The sequence below is a fragment of the Sphaeramia orbicularis genome, chromosome 22 (assembly GCF_902148855.1).
Source record: "Sphaeramia orbicularis chromosome 22, fSphaOr1.1, whole genome shotgun sequence".
Classification (NCBI taxonomy): domain Eukaryota; kingdom Metazoa; phylum Chordata; class Actinopteri; order Kurtiformes; family Apogonidae; genus Sphaeramia; species Sphaeramia orbicularis.
In genome coordinates, this window is record NC_043978.1 from 32,167,769 (window position 1) to 32,189,919 (window position 22,151).

Genomic DNA, 22,151 nt, shown 5'->3' on the forward strand with positions numbered 1-22,151 from the left:
TTATAAACTTCCCTTGCCATCCATCCCCAAATGTTCTCTATGGGATTTAAATCAGGGGAACATGCGGGATGGTCCAAAAGAGTGATGTTATTCTCCCTGAAGAAGTCCTTCGTCAAGCGAGCACTGTGAACTGCAGCGTAGTCCTGTTGAAAAACCCAGCTGTTCCCACACAGACGAGGGCCCTCAGTCATGAGGGATGCCCGCTGCAACATCTGCACGTAACCAGCCGCCGTTTGACGACCCTGCACCACCTGAAGCTCCAGTGTTCCACTGAATGACAAAGCACCCCAGATCATGATGGACCCCCCTCCACTGTGCCGGGTAGAAAACATCTCAGGTGGGATCTCCTTGTCATGCCAGTAACGTTGGAAGCCATCTGGACCATCAAGGTAAAATTTTTTCTCATCAGAGAATAAAACTTTTTTCCACCTTTCACTGTCCCATGTTTGATGCTCCCTGGCAAAGTCTAAACGGGCAGTCTTGTGGCGTTGTAGGAGACGAGGTCTTCGAGGTCTACGAGGAATTTGTTTTTTGTTTTTGAAACCCTTTTCCCGCAGATGCCGTCTGATGGTTATTGCGCTGCAGTCGGCACCAGTAAGGGCCTTAATTTGGGTCGAGGACCGCCCTGTGTCTTGACGGACACTCAATCGGATCCTCCGGCTCAGCGCAGGTGTAATTTTTTTGGGTCTACCACTTGACTTTTTTGTTCCATAATGCTCAGGATCTGTCAAAAAATTTTGAATGACAGTCTTACTGCGTCCAACCTCAGCAGCAATGGCACGCTGTGAGAGGCCTTGCTTATGCAGCTCGACGATCCGACCACGTTCAAGAAGAGACAGCTTCTTAGCTTTAGCCATCAGGGGGGCATGACCGTGTGAAATCCCGACAGAAAATGAGAATTTTGAGCAGATTTGGGCTTTTATAGCCTGCGGTCTTAAACTTTTGATCAGCTGAGAAACAGCCTATTGCTACGGTGGCCGAGAAGGGCAAATCACAACAGCAAGTTGCAAAGCACACAAGAAAAAACCCCACACACAATAAAATGGAAATCACTCAAACAAGAAAAAACACACACACAAAATCTCACTCCCCCTTCTTGCTTTTGTATATTGTAGCTCTACTTAAAACCTCATTAAGATCCAAATGTGCAAAAGGTAAATTCTAGTTATTTTTCAACTGGTCTTAAGATTTTGATCAGGTCTGTATGTAGGTTATTATGATAATATTTAACTGGTCTGACCCACTTGAAATCTAATTGGACTGTTTGTGTCTGTACGTGAAACCTGAATTAAAATCATTTTGACATCAATGATTGTTAATATCTTCAGTGTAATTTTTGCATTTCACAAATTCATCGGATTTGGCCCCCGGGCCGCATGTTTGACACCTGTGATATAGAAAGTACAAAAAAAAAACACAACATGAAATATCAAAACATGTCAAATGTCAAATTTTTATATTCAAGAAAATTATTTTGAACACAGGAAAATTTTGAAACAAATCACAAAAGCCATAAGGATCTAGCTCAAAACCATTAGATTTTAAAGACGTACTCAACCATAAAATCTCTGAATCATTTATGAATGTGTATCTTTTACATTTGTGGAAACAGTCCTTGAACGCACCTTGTCGCTCTGTGAACTGTTGGTCCTCCAGCATCCCACAATGCACCGGGGCCGTGCCGCTGTGTCCACGTCAAACCTGACAACTCTCGCCGCAACCCAGCGAGCTGATAATGGCTGCAGTTGAGGTGGCACTTTACGGGCTCTGTGTTGTTCCAGAAGGCTACAACTGTAGAAAACCCGGGTCCCGGTGACCGCAGACCACCCAGGCTTCAAAGTAAATCTGTCCGCGGAGGTATTACCAGTCCGACGGGGATATGAAGTCAGTTAGCTCCCTTGTCTTCATAAATTCCTTCAGGGAGCCGATCAGCTGTTATTAGCCGGTGCTAAATGAGCTTTAAAGCTGACTTTTGTTAGGAAGAACAGGCTTTTTATCAGTAAGTTAACTGCGTCGCTGCGGTTTAGAGTTTAGCTTTCGAGCTGGATGACCAAGCTGAAACCACCTCGGTGTGATTCAAAGCTAGGCTAACCCCCTGTTTTTTTTTTTTTTTAGCCCTGCTTTGTTTGTGTTTTTTATCCTTCCTCTCAAGATGTCATCGTGGCTGGGTGGATTGGGCTCCGGCCTTGGTCAGTCCCTTGGCCAGGTCAGTGGGAGCCTGTCAACTTTCACTGGACAGATCTCCAACTTCACCAAAGATATGCTACTAGAAGGGGTGGAAGAAGTTGGAGGTAGGTGTTGAACCTGTGTTTACACTTTAACCCACCTAAACAGACTAAAGCTTCTGCTGATCTGAAGTGTTTAATAACTTCTGACACACTAATCCTATTAATACATTGAAATTATTCAAGTAAAATGCAGTTTCTCAGCTTTTTTTTGTTATTATATATGACGCATTTGGACATCCAGAGGCTCCATATTGAACATGAAAACGCTGCTATATTCTTCAACATTGGTTCACCAGTTAAACCCATCTAATTTAATAAATGGCAGTGGTTGTAGATACTTGTATATATGTTCAGTTAATCATACATTTTAATGGAAAAGTCACTTTTCTACAATTTTCTCTGTTTTTGTATATTAATCTTTCAATTTACTTTGAGCTTTTATGACCTGATCAGTAAATTAAATATAAGAAAAAAGGGGGAAAAAAACAGATTTTCACTGAATTATGCAGAAAATAATATTACAATAAATGATGATAAATCACTTAGGAAATGTAGTGGAAGTCACTACAAAAAAAGTTTGATGTCTTTAAGGCTAAATGAATGTGGCTAGAGGGGAAACATACGCCTGTAAACTCCAGGCAATTAGACTCCTTTCAAAAATATGTAAGTATTTTGAGCAAAAAGTACTTTAACAGCAAAACCATTCCCTGTTAGGGCTTTGAATTCATATCAGTGCTACATACATATGTTACATTTCACTGTAAACTAAGTTAATTTGATCTATTTTATGTGTTGTTGTGCTGTTAATTTTACATTAATGGGTCATATTTTGTAAAATCATCATCCTTATAGCCTTCCTGTCCTGTGTGAGCCATGCATCTCTAAAAAGTAAACATTTCATGAGCTTAGAAGAACAGGTTCAGCTTTCTGACAATGTACTGTCTGGACAATTTAAGACAGTTTTAAAAGCAGTGTTAATCTGAAGTAATTTTTTCCCCCCTCAACTCTTACATGAACACCTTCAGTGCTCAAACACTCAAACATTCATTCACCACATTTGGATTTGGATTTGATATGTGACATTTACTGGACAGAAAGTGACAAGTAACTTTTAAACAAAGCTACCAGACAAATTTGATAAATGTACATTTTCTTTTGAGTTGTTGTTGAGTAGAAGATAGAATTGAAACATTTTAGTGCAGTGTAAATTACAAATTTATATTGACACACACTACTCGGGTACAAGTACTTAATTACATTCTATCTCTGTTATTACACTACCTGCAATAAAACACCAGCAGAACTTAAGTATGAGGTCATGTATGAACACTGAGAAATGCACTGATTGTCATTATCAGCAATAGCTCATAACATTTAAACAGAGTGTCTTAATGTCAGTAAAGGGCTGTCATTAAATGAAAAAACAATAGCAAAGCCTCAAATCTGCAAACGTCTGGTTGACCTAGTATTTATCTTGTTTTTTTGCTGTTTTTTTTTTTTTTTTTTTTTTTTTTATAAATGCTTAATTATTATTTCTGCTGGTACTCTGACTTCCTCACACTGAGCACAGACACACACCTTACTAGGTTAATTATTCAATCCAAATCACCTGTAGGTGTGAATGTGAGAGTGACTGGTTGTGTGTCTGTGTATCTCAGCCCTGTGATGAGCTGGTTATACGTCCAGGGCGTACCCTGTCTTCACCCATTGGTAGTTGGGATAAGATCCAGCATGTCCGTGACCCTAACTAGGACTAAGTTATTCAGAAAATGAATGAATGAATAATTATTAACAGTTATTTATTTGGCACACATATTTAAATATAGATTCTTGTATCCTTTGCAATGGTTTATTCTTTTTTTTTTTTTTGTACTTTTTTTTGCTGCTGCCGCTGATAAGTGTTTGTCTTCTGAACTAATCTGTCAATTATTTTATCAGTAACTAAAAGATCCCTGTATATAGTAAGTACATATAGATTAACACAAAGTGTACTGTCTTTTCACAAAGTTGTGTTGATGATTAAAATTTCTTGTTAAACCTGACAAGGTTTTCAAAACCCAAATAGCTTCTGTTAATAATCTGTAGTTTTAAGAACATTTACCAGTATTCATTTTTGCAGAGGTGGGACCTATGGCTTTGGTGTTGCTGAAAATATGTACGTACAGTGTTTCTTTCAGTCTACTAAGCTGAGTTGTTAGAAGAAACTCACAGTATACAGGCAGTGTGGATCGATTGAACAGCAACACCAAATACAACCGCTAATACATTCAGACCGTTTTCGGTTTGGTTCTTTTGTGCATCAGATGTTTTTTGTTTTTTTTTTGAATTGATGAGTTAATGTACAGTAGACAGACATAACACCTACAGCTCTGCTTGGAAGTCTAGTGAGTTGCATTGCAATGAACAGTTTGATCCATTGTCACAAATTTCAATATCTGGCTCTTTAGAGGATCCAAGCTGTTTTAGTTCTTAGCAATGGAGGACTTTGGACTGTTCAGACCACTTTTTATTTACAGTGTAGAAGAACCAAAAACCAGTTCACTATCTATGGAACATTCCACTCCAGTCAGCCATTAATGCCCTGCTTTTGTCATGATCATTGTCAGCTGAACATGAGTTAAGATCCTGATGGTATCACATATTACTGTAGTTTGGTTTTCAGGGCTGCATAGTGTTGCTCATAGATGTACAAATGGTTCTTAAGGTGTTGTTGCTTTGTTGTGAATTTTATCAGTGTGTATTACTGATTACAGGTTTGGACTTGTGATTGTTTGATGAATTTCAACAAGCAGTGATTATGGATTATGGAAAGTTCTCTGTGGCTTTTATCCAAAGAAATCCATCAGTCCAAAGCTAACAGACAATAAGTGATAAAGCATTGACTCAAAGAGAACTTTGCCCATAGATCTCCAACTCACAGCTCCAGTCAAAACAAAATGACCAGCTTTCATCACTATGACAGTGATAATTTTTTTGCACAATAAACCTGAAAATCCATTGTTAAAACTAAACACAGTCATTTTGACTGGATCGTCCTGTAGCTTCAGCTTTGTTTTGGTTTGTAGTGAGTGTTGTGTTTTGGCCAGGCTTTGGGCAGCTGTTAGGATCACATAGCCCTGACAAGAGCTCTGAAAATGTTGGCCTGCTCAGCCATGCATATTTGTCTGTCATGTGAGCCTCCTTAAGCTGATGTATTTGTGACTGTGACTGTGAAGCTGTTATCTCCCTGGTACACATGTACTCAACACCATGTTGTATTTGAACCTGAATAAAAAGTAATTAGGTATTTATTTCCTTTATTTTATTAAGGGGATATACTTTTTGAATCCCCTTTTAATACTACTTTTCTATCCATTGACTGTTACTTGTAAAATATTTTCCAACATGCAAAATAGTCTCATTTTTTGAACATGTATGTCTGCATGTGTTTTATGTTTGATTCCCCTTTCCGATGTACCCATAGATGCAGCCACAGAACTGCAGGTGTCCAATTCCAAGTTGGCTGAAGTCGAAGCTGCACATGCCACACAGAAATCTGAGGTCGGACTCTTCATTTACTGACTCAGAGCCAAAGATAAAACTTGAGGCCCATCTCTTGCCATGTTGATCATGACCTCTGAAATGACTGAAAATACATTTAAAATATACAGTCATGGAAAAAATTATGAGACCATCAAAAGTCATCAAAAACCATGGTTATACAATCAAGTACTAACTCTTGTGTGTATCATGTGACTAAAACAGACAGAAAAGAAAACATGGAATGCCTAAAAGCACTGTTTTTGGCAGTACAATGCCATAGATATTGATGTAAGAACCGAAGTGATTTTGGTTATTACCAAGAAGCCACGGAAAATGACTACATATCAGCTCTTAAATTAAACTCTTATGAGCTATTTTTGTTGTTATCATTATATTTGTCCAAACAAATGTACCTTTAGTCTTACCAGGCATTAAAATGAACAAGAAATTGAAGAAAACAAGGGTGGTCTAATAATTTCTCTGTGACTGTATTGTATCTCTTGCCTTTTTCTTTGTCATTAAGTGACTTTCCTCCTCTTCTTTGTTGTTGTAACAGTATGACAGATTAAAGAAACTCCATGCAGAGCTTGAGGAGAAGCTGGAAGCATCAGAGATCCAGATTAAACGACAGTCTGCAGAGTACAGAATCCTTCTACAACAGAAAGATGTATGCACATTTTATGTATTATTATAACACATAGGAAATAACCCCCTCAACATCAACAGCTTCTCCAAGAATGGAATGTTAGATATCCTTTTGCCGTAACCTTTAATGAAATGAGTCAGTTAGAGAAACTGTGTTGAATAAGCACATCCATGTTTCATTTCTACCACCTAATTTAGACCTTCTCTGGTCATGTTTTTTTCAGAAATGCTCGTGATAATTTGTGTCATTAAATTCATGATAACTTACTTCATAATAATTTTGTGCTGCTCCAAATTTCTCAGTATGTTTATTCTCTTGCTTATTTTTTACTGAGTTGAAATTTGGACAGAACATTCCAGAAATCCCCAGGAGTATTTGAGATATTTATTTTTCTTGTAAACATGCTGTTGAAAGGAATAGCAAATTAGTAAACATTTTTTTTAACAAAATCTATGACATGAAGTGGGAGGAGTAGTTGAGTTGCCTTGGGATGACTTTGATATAGCATATATATTTTACTGTCACTTTAAACTGTGAAATAGAGAGAGCAGGGACCTAAATCTATCATTAGAGTGTGTCTGGTAGAGGGAAAAGCATATTCATTTCACATATAAATAAACTCTTTGCCCATTAAATGCTTACCTGGATACGTTAAATTTAACTGAAACGGATATTTGCACACATGACGTCCACTTGCAAGAGTAAGAATAAGCTTAATTATAAAAACAGTGTGAGGAAAAAAAAAAAAAAACAGATGTTAAAAAAATATTTTGCATCTTCCCAGGTGGAGATCAGTCACCTGAAAGCTCGCCAGAATGGACTTCAGGAAGAAGTTCAGAAGCTGCAGCAGTCGGCCCAGTCTGCTTCTGTTGGCCCTGCTGTGCTACCTGTCGCCACAACCTCCTCAACCACTACCTCCTCTTCTTCTACTTTCCTGTCTCGGCCCTCAGGGTCCCACCAGGGCTTCCATGGGGACGAGATGGACCTGAGTGATGTTTTATGGTCACAGCAGGAGATCAACAGACTGTCAACAGAAGTGATGCGTCTGGAGGCAGAGGTGGCCCACTGGAGGAGAATGTCTCAGGTAGTAATGTGGAGAGTGTGTTGATGTGTGACAGGCGGTTTCTGAGAGTTAGGAACTGAACCTGGATTATCTAGTTTAAGTTCTGTCTCTAATTTCCAGGTCATCTTATTGCCCTGAAGCATAGTTCTGTTTCCACTGGAACTTTTTTTCCTGCTTAACTGGTCTACAGAAAAAATTTAATTTAGCAGTGTTTAATCTACAGTCTGTTTTACATATCCAGATATAATTTACACCAAGGCTCCCAGAAGACTGACAGCAAGCTCTAATACATTTCAGTATTTAGAAAACAGTAACGATGAATGGTGGAAATAAAGTGTTATCACAGATCAGGTAAACCTAGAAATATTTTTTTATATTTGTACCTAAATTCAGACTTCAGGCTTATATTGCTACTCAACATCATTATCCACAACCTTAACCCATCTGGTATCAGGAAGATATATATTGATTCATTCATTAGTGGCAAAAAGGGCAGTAAACAATATTAGTCAACAGGACAATCTGACCAGCAAGTTTGGTATTTCTGTCATTCATTTTGGTAAAAACCAATAGTTACTGGCTCATAGAAACTGAATAATTTCTTTGCAGTTACTTTTTCCTTGTGTCCCTGAGGGTATCTTTTTTTCATTTCAGACATCGACAGCAGCTGGAGGTGGTAATGGTGATCAGGGTGAGATTCTCAAACTTCAAAGAACTATTAAGGCGAGTATCCAGAATAAATGTTTTCCATACTTTACGTTTTAAGCATGTCAGCACAACCTTCACGGCTGAAAATGGCCCGAGTCTTAATGTTTATATTGTTGTTACATTGGAACAGGAGCTACGAGAGGAGATGAGTCGTGAGGTGGATGAACACCAGCATGAACTGGCTGCTCTGCAAGATGCCCAGCGGCAGAAGATGGCTGACATCACCCGGCGGCACAGAGAAGAGCTGGCAGAGTATGAGGAGAGGATAGAGGAGCTGGAGGAACAGAATCAGAGTGGTCAGCCAACTTTTACATCTGATATTATGACTTAGAAAATGAGAAAATGTGGAAAGGATAGAATTTAAGATTGTTCTATTCTGGTTTGTTGTAAGATGTGAGATTGATTAGATCCTTTCTGTTACTTTAAAGTGTGATCCACTGTGCAACAAACGCCACTATCACTTGGAAACATAAAAAGCAACTCTACAGGATGCTCACATTTGGTGCAAGAAAATTAGTTCTTTTAAACTGGACAACAGACAAAGCCCCATGTAAAACACAGTGGCAACACTGTAATTGAATATTGATCACTTAACTATTTGATAATCTAGTTCCATAATAGAACTAATGTACTTCATAGAATATGGAACCAATTCATGTCGTACACTGGTCTAAACTTTTTGACTATTTTTGTGAGAGTTTGTATGATGTATAATGGAGATCTCTAAGTAACCTACCTCATGGAAATTTATCTTTGTTGTCATGTGTTGGTGATAGTCTCTGGGTTTGCCACCTGCAAGTATCTATTTTGAGCTGAAAAGTAATAAAAATATGTTTGTGTTTTTTTAAAATGGCACGTTGTAATATGTCTCAAATCCTCCTCTGCAGGTGGTGGTCAGGTCAGTTCTGCTCCAGATGCCTCAAAGCTGCTCGAACTTCAGAAAACCATCCGTTCCCTTGAGGAAACAGCAGAGCAGCGGGAGAAACAGGTGTCCGAGTTGTCTGCCAGCCTGGAGGAGGCTGAGAGGAAACTGGCCTCGCTGCAGCTGGAGAAAGACGACGCCCAGGAAGAAAACACCGGGCTGCTGGAGAACTATACACGGCTGCAGGCGTCTGTCACCGAGCTCCAAACCCGAGTACAAGAGCAGGAGGGGAAGAGTCTGCAGAAAGCCCAGTTGGACCATGAGATCCAAGTGTTAAGAAAAAACCTTGCTGGTACACAGCTAAACTTCATAAGTGTTTAATACTCTTTTCTGTTCAGTTACAACTATTCATCTTGCTAAAAGTTTATTTGTGGGTGTGTGTCTAAGTTACAGTTCCTATCTTTTAATATTTGCAAGAATGCAACAGAATAAACATTCCTTTCTCCTACTGCACTTTGTTTACTTTCTAGCTGCCGAGAAAGAAATTGAACAACTGAAAGAGTTGGCTGAGGCAAGTATTAGCACAAACAATATCAGATGCCGTGTTAGCTGTTTATACTGTAGTTATTAGGAGGTTTTTAGTACTTCACCCACCAGTTTAATAGCTTTTAAAAAACTATATATTCTTCATTCAGACAAAACCACAGGAAGAAGTGGAGCATGCTGACATCTTAGAGCTGAACACCATTATTGGGACTTTGAGACAAGAAAAGGACATCCTTGAACAAGAAAAGGTTTGTTCTTGTGATGCAGAAAATTCATTTTACCTCAGACTAATGTTGTAGTACTTGTGTAATGAATGTTGCTTCTACATGTGATATTCTTCATTCACTTAAACCTTTATTTTACCAAGCAAGACATTAAGAACAATTTATTATTGACAATAAGAATGTATATGTGTTCAGTTGTCATTGAAACCAAGATGCTAAAAAAATCTGGTAAATATTCAGTGTAGTTGAAGTTTTGCGTACTGATGGAAAATATTAGATATAACTTACAAGAAGCAATGCACTGCCATATTGATTGGTTAGTTTGTCATGTTGCCTCCAGAATAGATCCTGGGTTTATCTGTTGTATTTGTCTGCTATAAAACAAGTTATAATATGAATTTATATATGTGTGTATTTTTTCACAGCTTGAGCTGCAAGAGAAACTTAAAGTTGCAGAGGAACAGGTAATAAGCCATAAAGCAGCAGAGTCTGGTGAGTCAGAAGCAGTGGAGGATCTGAAAGCAGAGCTGGAGAGAAGAGAAAAGGCATTGAAGGCCACCATGGAGGAACGGGACACCCTGATGTCTGAGCTGGAAGAACTAGATCAGCAAAACCAAGAAGCAACACAGGTATAAGTGATGATGGCGGCCTGATTTGTTGGTTGTTATGCTGCCTTATATCTTTCAAAATATGCCAACCCATTATACAGAGCAAGCATGACCAAAACATTAAAATCAAGCCTAAAGATATGTATTTATTAAAGTAAGACAGAGGAGTGATGTCCAAGTAAGATCTTGCAAGGCTTACTGCAAGAATCTGTTGACAGGGCTTTCAAATATAAGGTCTTTGCCAAGTCCAGTGTATTCAAAACACCTCTGTCAGGGTTCTGAAAAGAGTCAGAAAATCCTTAAATTTTTTTATGCTGATTTTTGTTTCTGCTTTTTTTTTTTTCCCCCTTGCAGCATATGATCTCGGTGAAGGATCAGCTCTCCAGCCAACTGAAGGACACTGAGGCACAGCTCATAAAACTGACTGCAGAACTCAATGCAACCAAAGATCAGAAAAAGACATTGGAGCAGGAGCTGGAGACCCAAAAAGACAAAATTAGCCAGAGTGCTTTCACTCTCAATGATCTGCATATGGGAAAACAGCAGCTGGAACATACAGTTAAAGAACTGAAAGATAAACTCAGACAGGCACAGGAGCAGAACAAGGAGGCACGTGGAGAAGTGTCATCACTCAAAAAGACCCTAAAACAAAGAGATGAGGAGCTGTCTGCTGCTAAAGTGCACTTGGAAAAGGCAGGTGACAGAAAAGCTGAAGAGCAGGGAACCAAAGAGGAGCTAGCAGGGAGGGAAAAGGAGATATCAGATCTCAGGAGACAACTAGATGAGACGAAGAGCTCTCATGAAAAGGTGTTATCAGAGGACTATGAGTTGAAGATGGAGAACAGGAAACTGAAGATGGAGAATGAGGAGACTTTGGGTAAAGTTGAGGAGCTAAACAGGCAGATGATGGAAAGTCAGATGGCTCTCAACAGGACCGTCAGGGAAAAGGAGACGCGTATCGAAGCTCTCAAGCTAGAGAAAAGTCAGTTGGAGGGAGAACTCCAGCAGGTTGAGAAGACACTAACAGAACAGGGAAAACAGTACCAGCAGACAATTGACGATCTGACTCGAGCCCGCTCCATGGATGCCTCCGCTTTGCAGATGGAGCATGAGCGTGCCATCAAACTCAACCAGGAGAAGGACATGGAAATAGCTCAGCTGAAGAGAGACAATGAGCAGTTGGCATCTGACCACAGAGATACTAATGAAATGCTTTCAATCACAGTGTCAGGGCAGAAGCAGCTGACAGATTTGCTCCAAGAAAAAGATGCTTTCATGGAAACTTTAAAGCAAAACGCTGCAGACATGCAAATTGAGATGGAAAACAGTATCTCAGCTGCAACCAAGGAAGCTGAAACTCTCAGACATGCATTGGAGGATAAGGAAAAACAGCTGGGAGGCATGAAGGAGGAGAACAGCCATTTGAAAGAGGAGATTGATCGGCTCAGGGATCAGCAGAGCAGACCTCAACCTCTGGCTGAACCCAGGACTTTGGACATTATTACAGAGCTGGAGACAGAGATCACTCAGCTCAAATCTTCCAGAAATGGCCTGGAAGAAGAGATTCAGTCTCTGAGAAGAACTATAGAGGAACAGCAGGCTTCCCTCCTTCTATCCCAGCAATCCCTCCAGGTTCAGCAGAGTGAACTTCAGCAGTCTACACTTAACCATGACAGACTTATCCAAGCCAGAGATGAAGAGATAGCACGCCTTCAAGAAACAGTCGATCGGCTCAGTGAAAGTCAGGGCCGTGCTGACTCCCCTCCTGTACAGGGAGATGTAATCCTGCAGGAGGACAAGACTCAGACACTAAATCAAGAGAACGGCAATGAAAAGCATGATCTCTCTAAAGTCGAAATAGAAAAATTGGTGAGGGGCATCAAGGAGAAAGAGACTGAGATCAGTCAGTTGAATGAGAAGAATCTGTCACTGGCCCGGCAGCTGGATCAGCTGGTGGTGTCTCGCGATGAAGTGGGAAAACTCTCCCAGATGATCTTGCAGAAAGACTTGGAGATCCAGGCGCTTCATGCCAGAGTCACCATGGGTGGAGGTGGACACAGCCAGGATGTGTTGTTCCTGCAGCAGCAGCTTCAGGCATACGCTGTGGAAAGAGAACAAGTGCTGGCTGTACTTAATGAGAAGACCAGAGAGAACAGCCAGCTTCGCTCCGACTATCACCGTCTAATGGATATCATGGCAGGGAAGGAGGCAGCACTGTTAAAGCTTCAACAGGAGAACCAGCGCTTATCCAACATGAATGATCCGTCAGGAAGCCAAGAGATGTTCAAGGAGACAATCCAGAACTTGTCCCGCATCATCAGGGAGAAGGACATAGAGATTGATGCTCTGACCCAGAAGTGCCAAACCCTTGTGACTGTCCTGCAGTCCTCAGGAGGAGAGTCTGGTCCTGGATCTGGAGGCGTCAGCAGCAACCAGTTTGAGGAGCTGCTGCAGGAGAGGGACACACTGAAACAGCAGGTGAAGAAGATGGAGGAGTGGAAGCAGCAGGTGATCACAACAGTGAAGAACATGCAGCATGAGTCGGCCCAGCTGCAGGAGGAGCTGATCAAACTGCAGAGTCAGGTCTCTGCTGACAGCGACTGCAGCTCCAAGCTGTCGGTAGACTATACACGGTTGATCCAGAGCTATGAGCAGAAGGAGAGAAGACTGGGCAACCTGAGTCAAGAACTTGCTCAGGTTCAGCAGACCATCTCTCAGCTCAGCACCACCAAAGACGTTCTGTTGGGTAAACTGGACAGTGTGGCACAGACCCCTGAAGTCTTTACTGCTCAGTCTAGTGAGCCTTTACTCACAGCTGAGCCTAAAAGCCACCTGATGGCCTCACCAAACAGCGAGACTCTAACACAAGATCTAGCATCACTACAAACTCAGCTTGTTGAAAAGGAAAATATTATTAGGACACTACAGGAGAACAACCACCGGCTCTCCAACTCCGCATCTGCATCAGAGAGTGAGCAGAGGAGTCAAGCAGAGGAGGTTCGCCAGGTCAGAGAGCGACTGGACACCCTGCAGAGATCAATAAGGGAGAAAGACTTACTCATCAAAACTAAAGGAGACCAACTCATTCAGATCAGTGAGACACTGCGTAATCGTGAGAATGACAATGAGGTTCTGAAACAGGCAGTGACCAACCTGAAAGAGCGTGCACTAATTCTGGAGATGGACGTTAAGAAGCTGAAGGAAGAGAATGAGGTGGTTGCTGCCCGCTCTCGGGAGAAAGAGTCAGAGTTCAGAGCGCTGCAGGAAACCAACATGCAGGTTTCTCTCCTGCTCAGGGAGAAAGAGTTTGAGCTGCATGCAATGAGTGAGAAGGCTGCAACTGTGGAGAGGATGCTTAAGGACAAGGAGCAGGTCAGTCATGCATTAATTTCAGCAGAAAAAATGCTAATATCAATAAAACTACCTTTTTGGCAGAAAACTCATATATGCATTAATATGATAAGATATTTTATTTTTTAATTTGATATTGAACAGACTGACTTTCTGTTGTCTTTAATGATTAAATAATTATATTAATTACTTACTCTTATGATGATGTCCGTCAGGGTAAGTCTGGTGAATTGAATCAGCTCCTGAATGAAATCAAGTCCATGCAGGAGAAAGCTGTGGCCTTCCAGCAAGAGAGAGACCAGGTGATGATGGCACTCAAACAGAAACAGATGGAAACCACAGCAGTGCAGACTGAGGTAAGACAACACAGATCAGTCAGTCATTGCTACTCAGTCTAAAGTCAAATGTGTGTGAGGGTCGGCTGAAATGTTCTGTGGTGGACTCAAATGCCTGTAGGATATCTGACATGGAATGTTACGAGAAGACCCCATTTTCACATAAGCCTTTTGTTTTATGCATATGTACTAAATGTGTACATAATGAGGACCCCCAGTAACATATCATGTACTGCCTGAGTGCTTTGGTGCATGTCATATTCTCTATCTGTCCCTCAGCTTTTCCACAAAGAATGTTTCTGTTCTTTGCAGCTGCAGCATGTGAGGGATAAAGAGCAACGTCTCAACTTGGAGTTGGAAAGGTTACGTAATCACCTGTTGGAAATTGAGGATTCATACACAAGAGAAGCCATCGCTGCCCAGGACAGAGAAACTGAACTACGCAGAAGGGTGGCAATGCTAGATGAAAAACTGGCCACCTCCTCAAGTGCAGTGGAGAATGCTAGGTCAGGATAAAAATAAAGTATACTCTGTGCAAAAGATGCAGAGTTTCACTTTGACTACGTAAACTTGTTGAAATGTGAATGTTTTCCTTTCCTTCCGTTCCTATAGCCAACAGGCAACCATGCAGGTGGAGTCTCTCCAGGAACAGCTCAGTGGTGTGGTGAGGCAGAGGGACGATGCACTCACAAATCTTCGGACCTCCCAGGAGCAGGTCAACCAGTATGCAGTGTCACTTTCTAACCTGCAGATGGTGCTAGAGCAGTTCCAACAAGGCAAGTTGGTAGCATCTATTTTGCCCTAATCATACCGCACATGCACACTGAGATGATGGCTATTTGTCTCTTTTTATCCGTGATTTTACTGATATCAAAGAATTGTGTCATGGGTTTAACTTTAATATGTTGTTTCTGTCTCCTCAGAAGAGAAAGCGATGTACTCCACAGAGCTGGAGAAGCTCACAAAAGAGAAGGAGGAGTGGAAAAGAAAAGCTCAGAGGCTGGAAGACCAAGCATCTGCACTCCAGGTACACCTGCCTGCAATGACTCATTACTCATTCATTTAATCTAAACCTGTAGGAGACAGAAACACACACCTTCCAGTTGCAGCTCAATTCATGCTGTGGAGTCGAGCTGCATTTGAGGGTACTTCAATAGTGATTGGTAATTAAAGCTGATAATCACATATAACCCCCTATTTCACTAAAAACATCTGTGAACGCCAAAGATCTTTTATCACATGGTACATTTTCTTTAGCCTGTCAACAGAATAGAAGGATGGTGTAAACATTGCAGCAGTATGGCCAAGAACACACACTGAAGCTTTTTATTTCTTTTATTGAGAATAATATAGAATAATGTATTTATTTTCCTTCATGTTACTTGATAACGGTTAAAACTGCACTTCTGTCAATATCTGAGTATGTTCTTTAATATTTCTGTGCTCTTTGTTAGATGAACCTCGATGAAGCCAATGCTGCTTTAGATTCAGCGTCTCGCCTCACCGATCAGCTCGACCTGAAGGAGGAGCAACTTGAAGAACTTAAAACGCAAGGTGAGCTGCAGCTGAATGTTTAACCAGCCAACTCTTGTAGGAAGAGTATGCAAGGGAACCATTAGAATGTCAGACCAGCTGCTTATAAAGTTCAGCTTTTAAGTTTTCAATTTTTACATCAAAATAAACATGTCTTCACAAGCTTGTGATGAAATAAATGTCTGTTAAGCTGTTTTATGTCTGCTTGGTTTGAAGACTGTGCGACTCTTTACTTTTATATAAGATGTTATGGAGCACATCTGCTGACCCTTGCTGTTTTTCTTTGCCAGCCTGTACATTTAAATCTACTCTGCAGGCTTTGAACTTCTCTTTCCATCACATCCACATATTTATTTATGTATGCACATGTTGTTGAGCATCATACAAAAAACACCCAATTTCCATGTATTTATGCTAGTGACAGTAATAGGATTTGAGCAGACGTAATATTAGAAACCACACCACAAAGTCACTAAAGCCTCGAAAATGCCAATACAATTGAATCAGCACCTTTCTAAAACAGTGCCAACAATAACTGGTAAATATGGTGTTACTGAATGCAGATGAAATGCTGGGTTATTATACTGCCAGCAAAACTGGCATCCAGTATTATACATATGTCAGTTGCAATGGAATGTGATAGAGAAATGCCCAAAAATTCTCCGGGCAGAATTACAGAAAACAGTTACAGCTATGTAATACACACAGTGCACACAGAAAAGGGCACATACAAAGTTAAGCATGGTACCCCACAATGCATTGCGTCCATGATCCCATTTGATTCATATGAGAGATATTTACAGAACTCACACACACTCAAAAACAAAATACAATTTGCCCGTTGATCATCAGGCTGACACAACGTTCACTGGGAGTCAGGTCCCAGTGAACGTCAGTTTGTGTAGGAGACATCTGACAAAGATTATTTCAAGGATTTACTGCACAGTAGAAAGGATGGTATGTATATCTGTGTCACACATCTGGCTATTGGTTTTTTAACAGTGCTATTTTTGCCTATCTCTTTACTGAATTTCCCTCAGTGATAATAACAAAGCTAAAACGTATTAGCAGTTTATCAGGAATGAACTGGCTGCTAAGTCTGGCTGAGACTACAGTCCCACAGAAATGTCACACTAGACTGATTTCACACTTATCTCTCTCAGATATGGCCTTTACGTCACAGCAAATTCTCAGACTGTTTCTTTTTTCAGCTCTCTGGACAATGTTCAGTCTTGATATGAGGCTATGTATATATATATATACATATATTTGTTTTACAAACGGGTCACATATGGAAAATTAACATTACATTAACAGCATATCAGACGGTTAGTTTTGAGAATGTTCTCATCCCATCTTTCTGTGAAAATGTTGACATTATGTGAATGTGTGTGCTGTTTGCAGTGGATGTGCGACAGGAGATGTTGGAGGAGGCGCAGAAGAAATTAATGAACCTTCTGAACAGCACAGAGGGAAAGATCGACAAGTATGTTCACCCCTCTTTGGGTTGAATCTTACTTTTTTTTTCTTCCTTGGAAAGAATTAAAAAGTCATTTTTATAAAGTGCAAAAAATCTTGGATATTTCCAGCTACCTGCTGTAGAAAGCAATTTCACTCATAAAATGTTATTGAGACCAACTCGTCATCATAACACTAAACTTAATTTGTGTAGAGAAAATCTGACGTTTAACTTGGCAAACCCAGCAGAAACTGTGAAAAATGTTACTTGGTCTCAAATAAAGGTGACATACTGTTTTCTGCCACGTCTAATACATTAAGGCTTCATTAATAATTCATGTTACTGTATAAAAACACATCATTTTAAACTTTACTTGTGTTGTTTCCTTGTTCTAGAGTCCTGATGCGAAACCTGTTCTTGGGTTATTTCCACACACCTAAAACTAAGCGTGGTGATGTGCTGAGGCTCATGGGAAGTGTTCTTGGACTGAGTCGAGAAGATGTTGATAAGGTGAGACATTTTGTGATTCATATTCAGAATGTTTTTTTTTGGTTCACAGGAATCAGTTGGTAATGAAAATAAAAAACACTCAAAATGTTATATTCTCAGTAAATATGTCTGGAAACTGATGACCTGTAATTCTGCGTCATTATCTCCCCCTGGTCAGCCATGTAAAAATTAAATATTCAGAGCAAACAAACTGTTGGACCTGATACAGATGGTTTTCATGTAAGGGCTGTCAACCAGGGCCAAACTTTAGATTAGAATCTAGACCAGAGTATCTCAGCAGCATTTACACAGATGGTCTCTACAAATAAATAAGATGCCCCTTGTCCTTTTTTAATTTATTAGTTGACTGGTTCAGTTCTGCCAGTGCTTTGGTTAAAGACCAAATACTGACCAGCTTAAATTTGATTTCAGAAGATTTTAACATGCTAATACTCTAACCCAACTCAATGGCTGCTATATTACTGTTATATGGTAAAGACTGACATGAGCGTCTTCAGTGGCTTTAAATACAATTCTCAGAGAACCACTCTTAGTATCATGTTCACCATCTCAGTAGAGAGCATTTTTCATTTCTATTAAGATGGTATTGTAGTATTAATTTGAGGCTAAAATGGAAAATCCAAGGACTTTGGATAGATGTGAGGATCTTTCATGCACCTCCTGGAAAACAACTTTATAAAGAATCCTGCAAAAATAAACCATTTTGTGACTTTTGCTTTTAACCTTTTGGTTCAAAATCATTTACAGAGATGTCAAGTAAGAGTTAAAGTGACAAAAGTAAGCGATTCAACTAAACTTGATGAATTAATTAATAGCAAATTTTTGGGTTTGTTCGTAAAGAGTTATGGTATTTCAGTAATTCTTTGTGTACATACTCAGGAGAAACTGAACCATAACTTTTGACTCCAGTCAGAGTTCAGAAACAGAAAGCGTCTCTCTATCCAGATCGTCTGGCAGGAGCCCTGTGGGACTCAATCCAGCAATTCCAAAGCATATTGCCCAACACGTTTAAAGGAAAACAGATACAGGGTGAGGGACAAATGCGATTACAACTCCTCAGAAGACCCATTTTTATTGTGTTGGAGGTCGATCTTCTTTTTTTCATGTCTCCCTCATCTCCTGTTAATGCTATTTAAATTTTCCACTCAGCCTGTGTTAACGGCAGCCAAGTGTCCCACAAAACTGGTCACATTTTCAGAATTGGCCTCAGTAGAGCAGCTATACCCCTTCTACTGCCTTCTCAACTCAGTTCTGTGATCTGAATACTCTATATTTGGGTCCATGATGTGTGGCTGGGGGGTTCATGCCAAGCAAAACGACGTTGATGATTAGGGAGTATGAATGACGTCGAATGAGGAGTGTGGGTTGTCAGCAAAGAGTCACAGAGCCTGTACAAACCAGAGGGTCCACAAACTAATTTTCCAGAAAGTAGTGGCAAGCACAAAGGGCAGCCAAGAGTGATTACAACCAAAACAATCTGACCAATGCTGTGAAAATGGAAACTAAACAAACACAGTATGAGACAGAATTATAGACAGGAGTATCTTACATCACTATGCTGTGATTGTATTTTTCAGTATTTGATTATTAAATGTACAGCGTGTGTGTGGACTCTTTTTTTTTTTTTCTTCTGTGAAAAGCAGCTAATCTCTGTCATTTCTGTTTTGCCTTCCCTGTGTCTGTGCAGATGTTGGAGGAAGATGGACGGCATGGTGTAACTGGGTGGGTCTCAACCTGGCTGGGAGGCCGAGGAGCACAAAGTGTCCCAAACACTCCTCAGAGACCCACCACTGGCCAAGGACTGAACTCGGTAAGAAACAGTAGGAAAAGGAAGTTGTTTTAACAGTTTAACACACACAGGTTCGGTTTTGCATGTATTGTATAATGTCCCCATAAGATAAGATAAGATAGGATAAGATAAGCCTTTATTAGTCCACAAGGGGAGGTTCCAGGTTAATGCTTAAACATGTAAGCACACTCTGTAGATGAGCCTGTGCAGCTAAAACACAGAGTAACAGCAAAGAAAGCAAACAAAATGCAGAACAAGGAAGGAAGCAAAGTTATTGTGAACTTATTGGATACTATCTACAACTGGTTCAGGTCAGAAGAAGTCAGTAGTATGTTGCAAAATTTCAATCTGTGGTATCCCAGAGATACCTGGATGACATAATACACAGCCAAATTTCACAGTACACTGCATGAACTGTATGAACTGCATGAATGACGTACTGCATCCTACAGTGCATTACTGTCATCTTTTGCTTTTGTGTAATGGTGGATCTGCTGGAGTGTGGGCCAGTACATGCGTTATGGTCAGGAGATATCTGTGCTGCGTGGGACAAAAGCAACTCCAAGCAGATTTTAATATAATCTTGTAGTTTCATACATTAAAACTATGGTCCTTAATATGAGGTATGCTGATGTCTATCAAATGTTTTCAATGAGATTTCTGTGTGAAGAAAAACAAAAAAGAAAAGAAAAAGGCCGTATTCACTTACTGTACTATATTCCACTGTAAGTATGTAGTGTCCGAGAATTAAACACGTTAAGACATCGAGGTTTGTCATAGGTCATAGGTTCATACTTTACACAGTCATACATTGCAACATATTTAGTAAAGAAAACATTTCAAGAATCTTAAAAACATATACGAGGTGCAGGTGTAATTCTCAAAGTAAAACTGCACAGGAATGTGCGCTGTGGTGTTTGTAGTTGATCTAAAAAGTCAAACTAGAGAAAACTGAAAGGATCATTTCCTTGATTTCTTTCTCTTAATGTTTCAGTCTTTTTCTGAGATGTTTGTTAAGTTCTTGGAGATGGAGTCGACCCCTTCACTACCTGCACCAAGACTTCCAGTCCATGACATCAAGCCCTTAAGTGCACCGCCTTCGAGAAAAACTAGCACAGCTGCTTCCAGCACAGCTGCAGGTAAACAACTACTGTGGGAAGAACGACGGCCAGGATGCTTTCTTTTTCTTTTGTTCTTAATCTCCTGTGTCAGAGAGTGTCAGTTGTTCTTTTTTCTATTCCACATGTAACACAACAAGCCTAATTTTAACATAATCCTCTGTCCTCACAGGATCTGGAGCAGCTGCTGGTAGACGACCCGGCGAGTCCAACCCTTTCCTGGCCCCTCGCTCTGCCGCTGTGCCTCTGCTGACTGGTTCTGGATCTGGATCCAGCGGCTCAGGGGGTCACCTGCTCATGAAGCCCATCTCCGACGCTCTGCCCACCTTCACACCTGTGCCAGTCTCTGCTGAGGCCAGTGCTGGCGCTGTGCTCAAAGACTTATTAAAGCAGTGATCAGGCCTGTACCCAGTGCCACACATAGGTCTTCATTCATCCAGCAGGAGTTTGACATAACATGAGCTCCTCTGGGAATCCTCTTCTAATATAAATGTCATTAAGGCGTTTTATACCCTTTTTCTGGAGGGAAACAAAACACATTTTTTTGTTTTTGAGACTTTGTTTCACTTGCAGTTACTGTTCTATGCAACAGACTCTCCCTTTAGTGGTGAAAATCTTTCATTAGCACATTTTGTTGTATAGTTTTCACCTATGATCAGTCAGTCCACATTAAACAGGAGGATGATGTTAAATCAGTGGTGCAGTGGGAACAGAACTGCCAATATATATATATATATAAATCTTTAAAACACCTGTCCACTTGATTAGGCTTGACCTCAAAGAATGGATTTTTTTTTTTTTGTACTCATTGTAATCACTTTTTTTTTTCAAGAGGAAATGCCTCATTCCTGTCAGTTCCTTTAAATTGCATTGACGCCTTTATTTTCTCCTCTTTTTTTGTACTTTTTTTTTTTTCTTTTCAGCAATGCAGTGAACTGTTTTTGATCCAGGACTTGCCTAAAACTCTGGCAGCAGTAGCCTGCTTAGAGATTTATGTGGTTCACTACATCTGTTAAAACCATAAAGACATTTTTGCTAAATCTTGTCCTTTCCAGACAGCCTGACTGTGATATGCAACAAGCATTGCAATTATGGCTGCAACTGTGGTTGATCGGAGACTGTTGTTGAAGTAGAGAACTATTATATAGTTTTATATATATAAATATATAAAATGGGTGGCTTTTTTTCTATTTATAGGCACTATGGAAATACTGGAATTAAAGTGCCTGCACTTTTTCTAATTAGATAGTTGTGTAATCAGAACTGTAAATGGTTAGTATAAATACATATATATTTACAAAATGTAAAAACTGCACATTTAAAAAGTTTTACCGGACCAGAGCTGGCCAATATTAACTTAAGCTGCTCTACTTTTTTGTATAGACTTCAATCTGCCACTGCAGAAGAATGTTACAGGGCTTCTCAAGGTGTATTGATTAAAGTGTATAAACTGTAAATCCTAAGCAAAAAGGAGTTTTTGTAGATGTAAAATCAGAACTTTAAAGGTGTGAAAAACGGAGCTGGTTTATTTGAGCTTGTATGATCCTTAACCCAGGTTGGTACCTGTTCCTTAATGGGAGTTTTAAATCAAATAAAGGTACTTCTGACCCCTGGATGTTTGTGCCTTTTGGCCTTTTTTTTTTTTTTTT

The 22,151-nt window shown here is 40.1% G+C and overlaps 1 protein-coding gene across 1 annotated transcript; it reads left to right on the forward strand.

The window, feature by feature from the left end:
- Window positions 1–1,680: 1,680 nt before the first annotated feature.
- trip11 (thyroid hormone receptor interactor 11) lies at window positions 1,681–22,117 on the forward strand. Its single transcript, XM_030126157.1, has 21 exons — window positions 1,681–2,291; window positions 5,692–5,768; window positions 6,307–6,417; window positions 7,181–7,480; window positions 8,114–8,182; window positions 8,298–8,463; window positions 9,055–9,381; window positions 9,560–9,600; window positions 9,725–9,823; window positions 10,225–10,428; window positions 10,762–13,779; window positions 13,974–14,114; window positions 14,406–14,599; window positions 14,706–14,869; window positions 15,017–15,120; window positions 15,548–15,647; window positions 17,031–17,112; window positions 17,481–17,595; window positions 19,283–19,405; window positions 20,379–20,523; window positions 20,675–22,117. The coding sequence occupies exons 1-21, from the start codon at window positions 2,153–2,155 to the stop codon at window positions 20,896–20,898; spliced, it is 5,943 nt and encodes a 1,980-aa protein (XP_029982017.1). The 5' UTR covers window positions 1,681–2,152; the 3' UTR covers window positions 20,899–22,117.
- Window positions 22,118–22,151: the final 34 nt, after the last annotated feature.

What these genes read in the sequence shown, in the direction of transcription:
- trip11 (XM_030126157.1), top strand. Translation starts at nt 2,153, where the DNA reads ATGTCATCGTGGCTGGGTGGATTGGGCTCCGGCCTTGGTCAGTCCCTT. An exon ending in ATGCCACACAGAAATCTGAG is followed by an intron (nt 5,769 to 6,306) that starts GTCGGACTCTTC and finishes TTGTTGTAACAG; the next exon opens with TATGACAGATTAAAGAAACT. An exon ending in AGTGCAGTGGAGAATGCTAG is followed by an intron (nt 14,600 to 14,705) that starts GTCAGGATAAAA and finishes CCGTTCCTATAG; the next exon opens with CCAACAGGCAACCATGCAGG.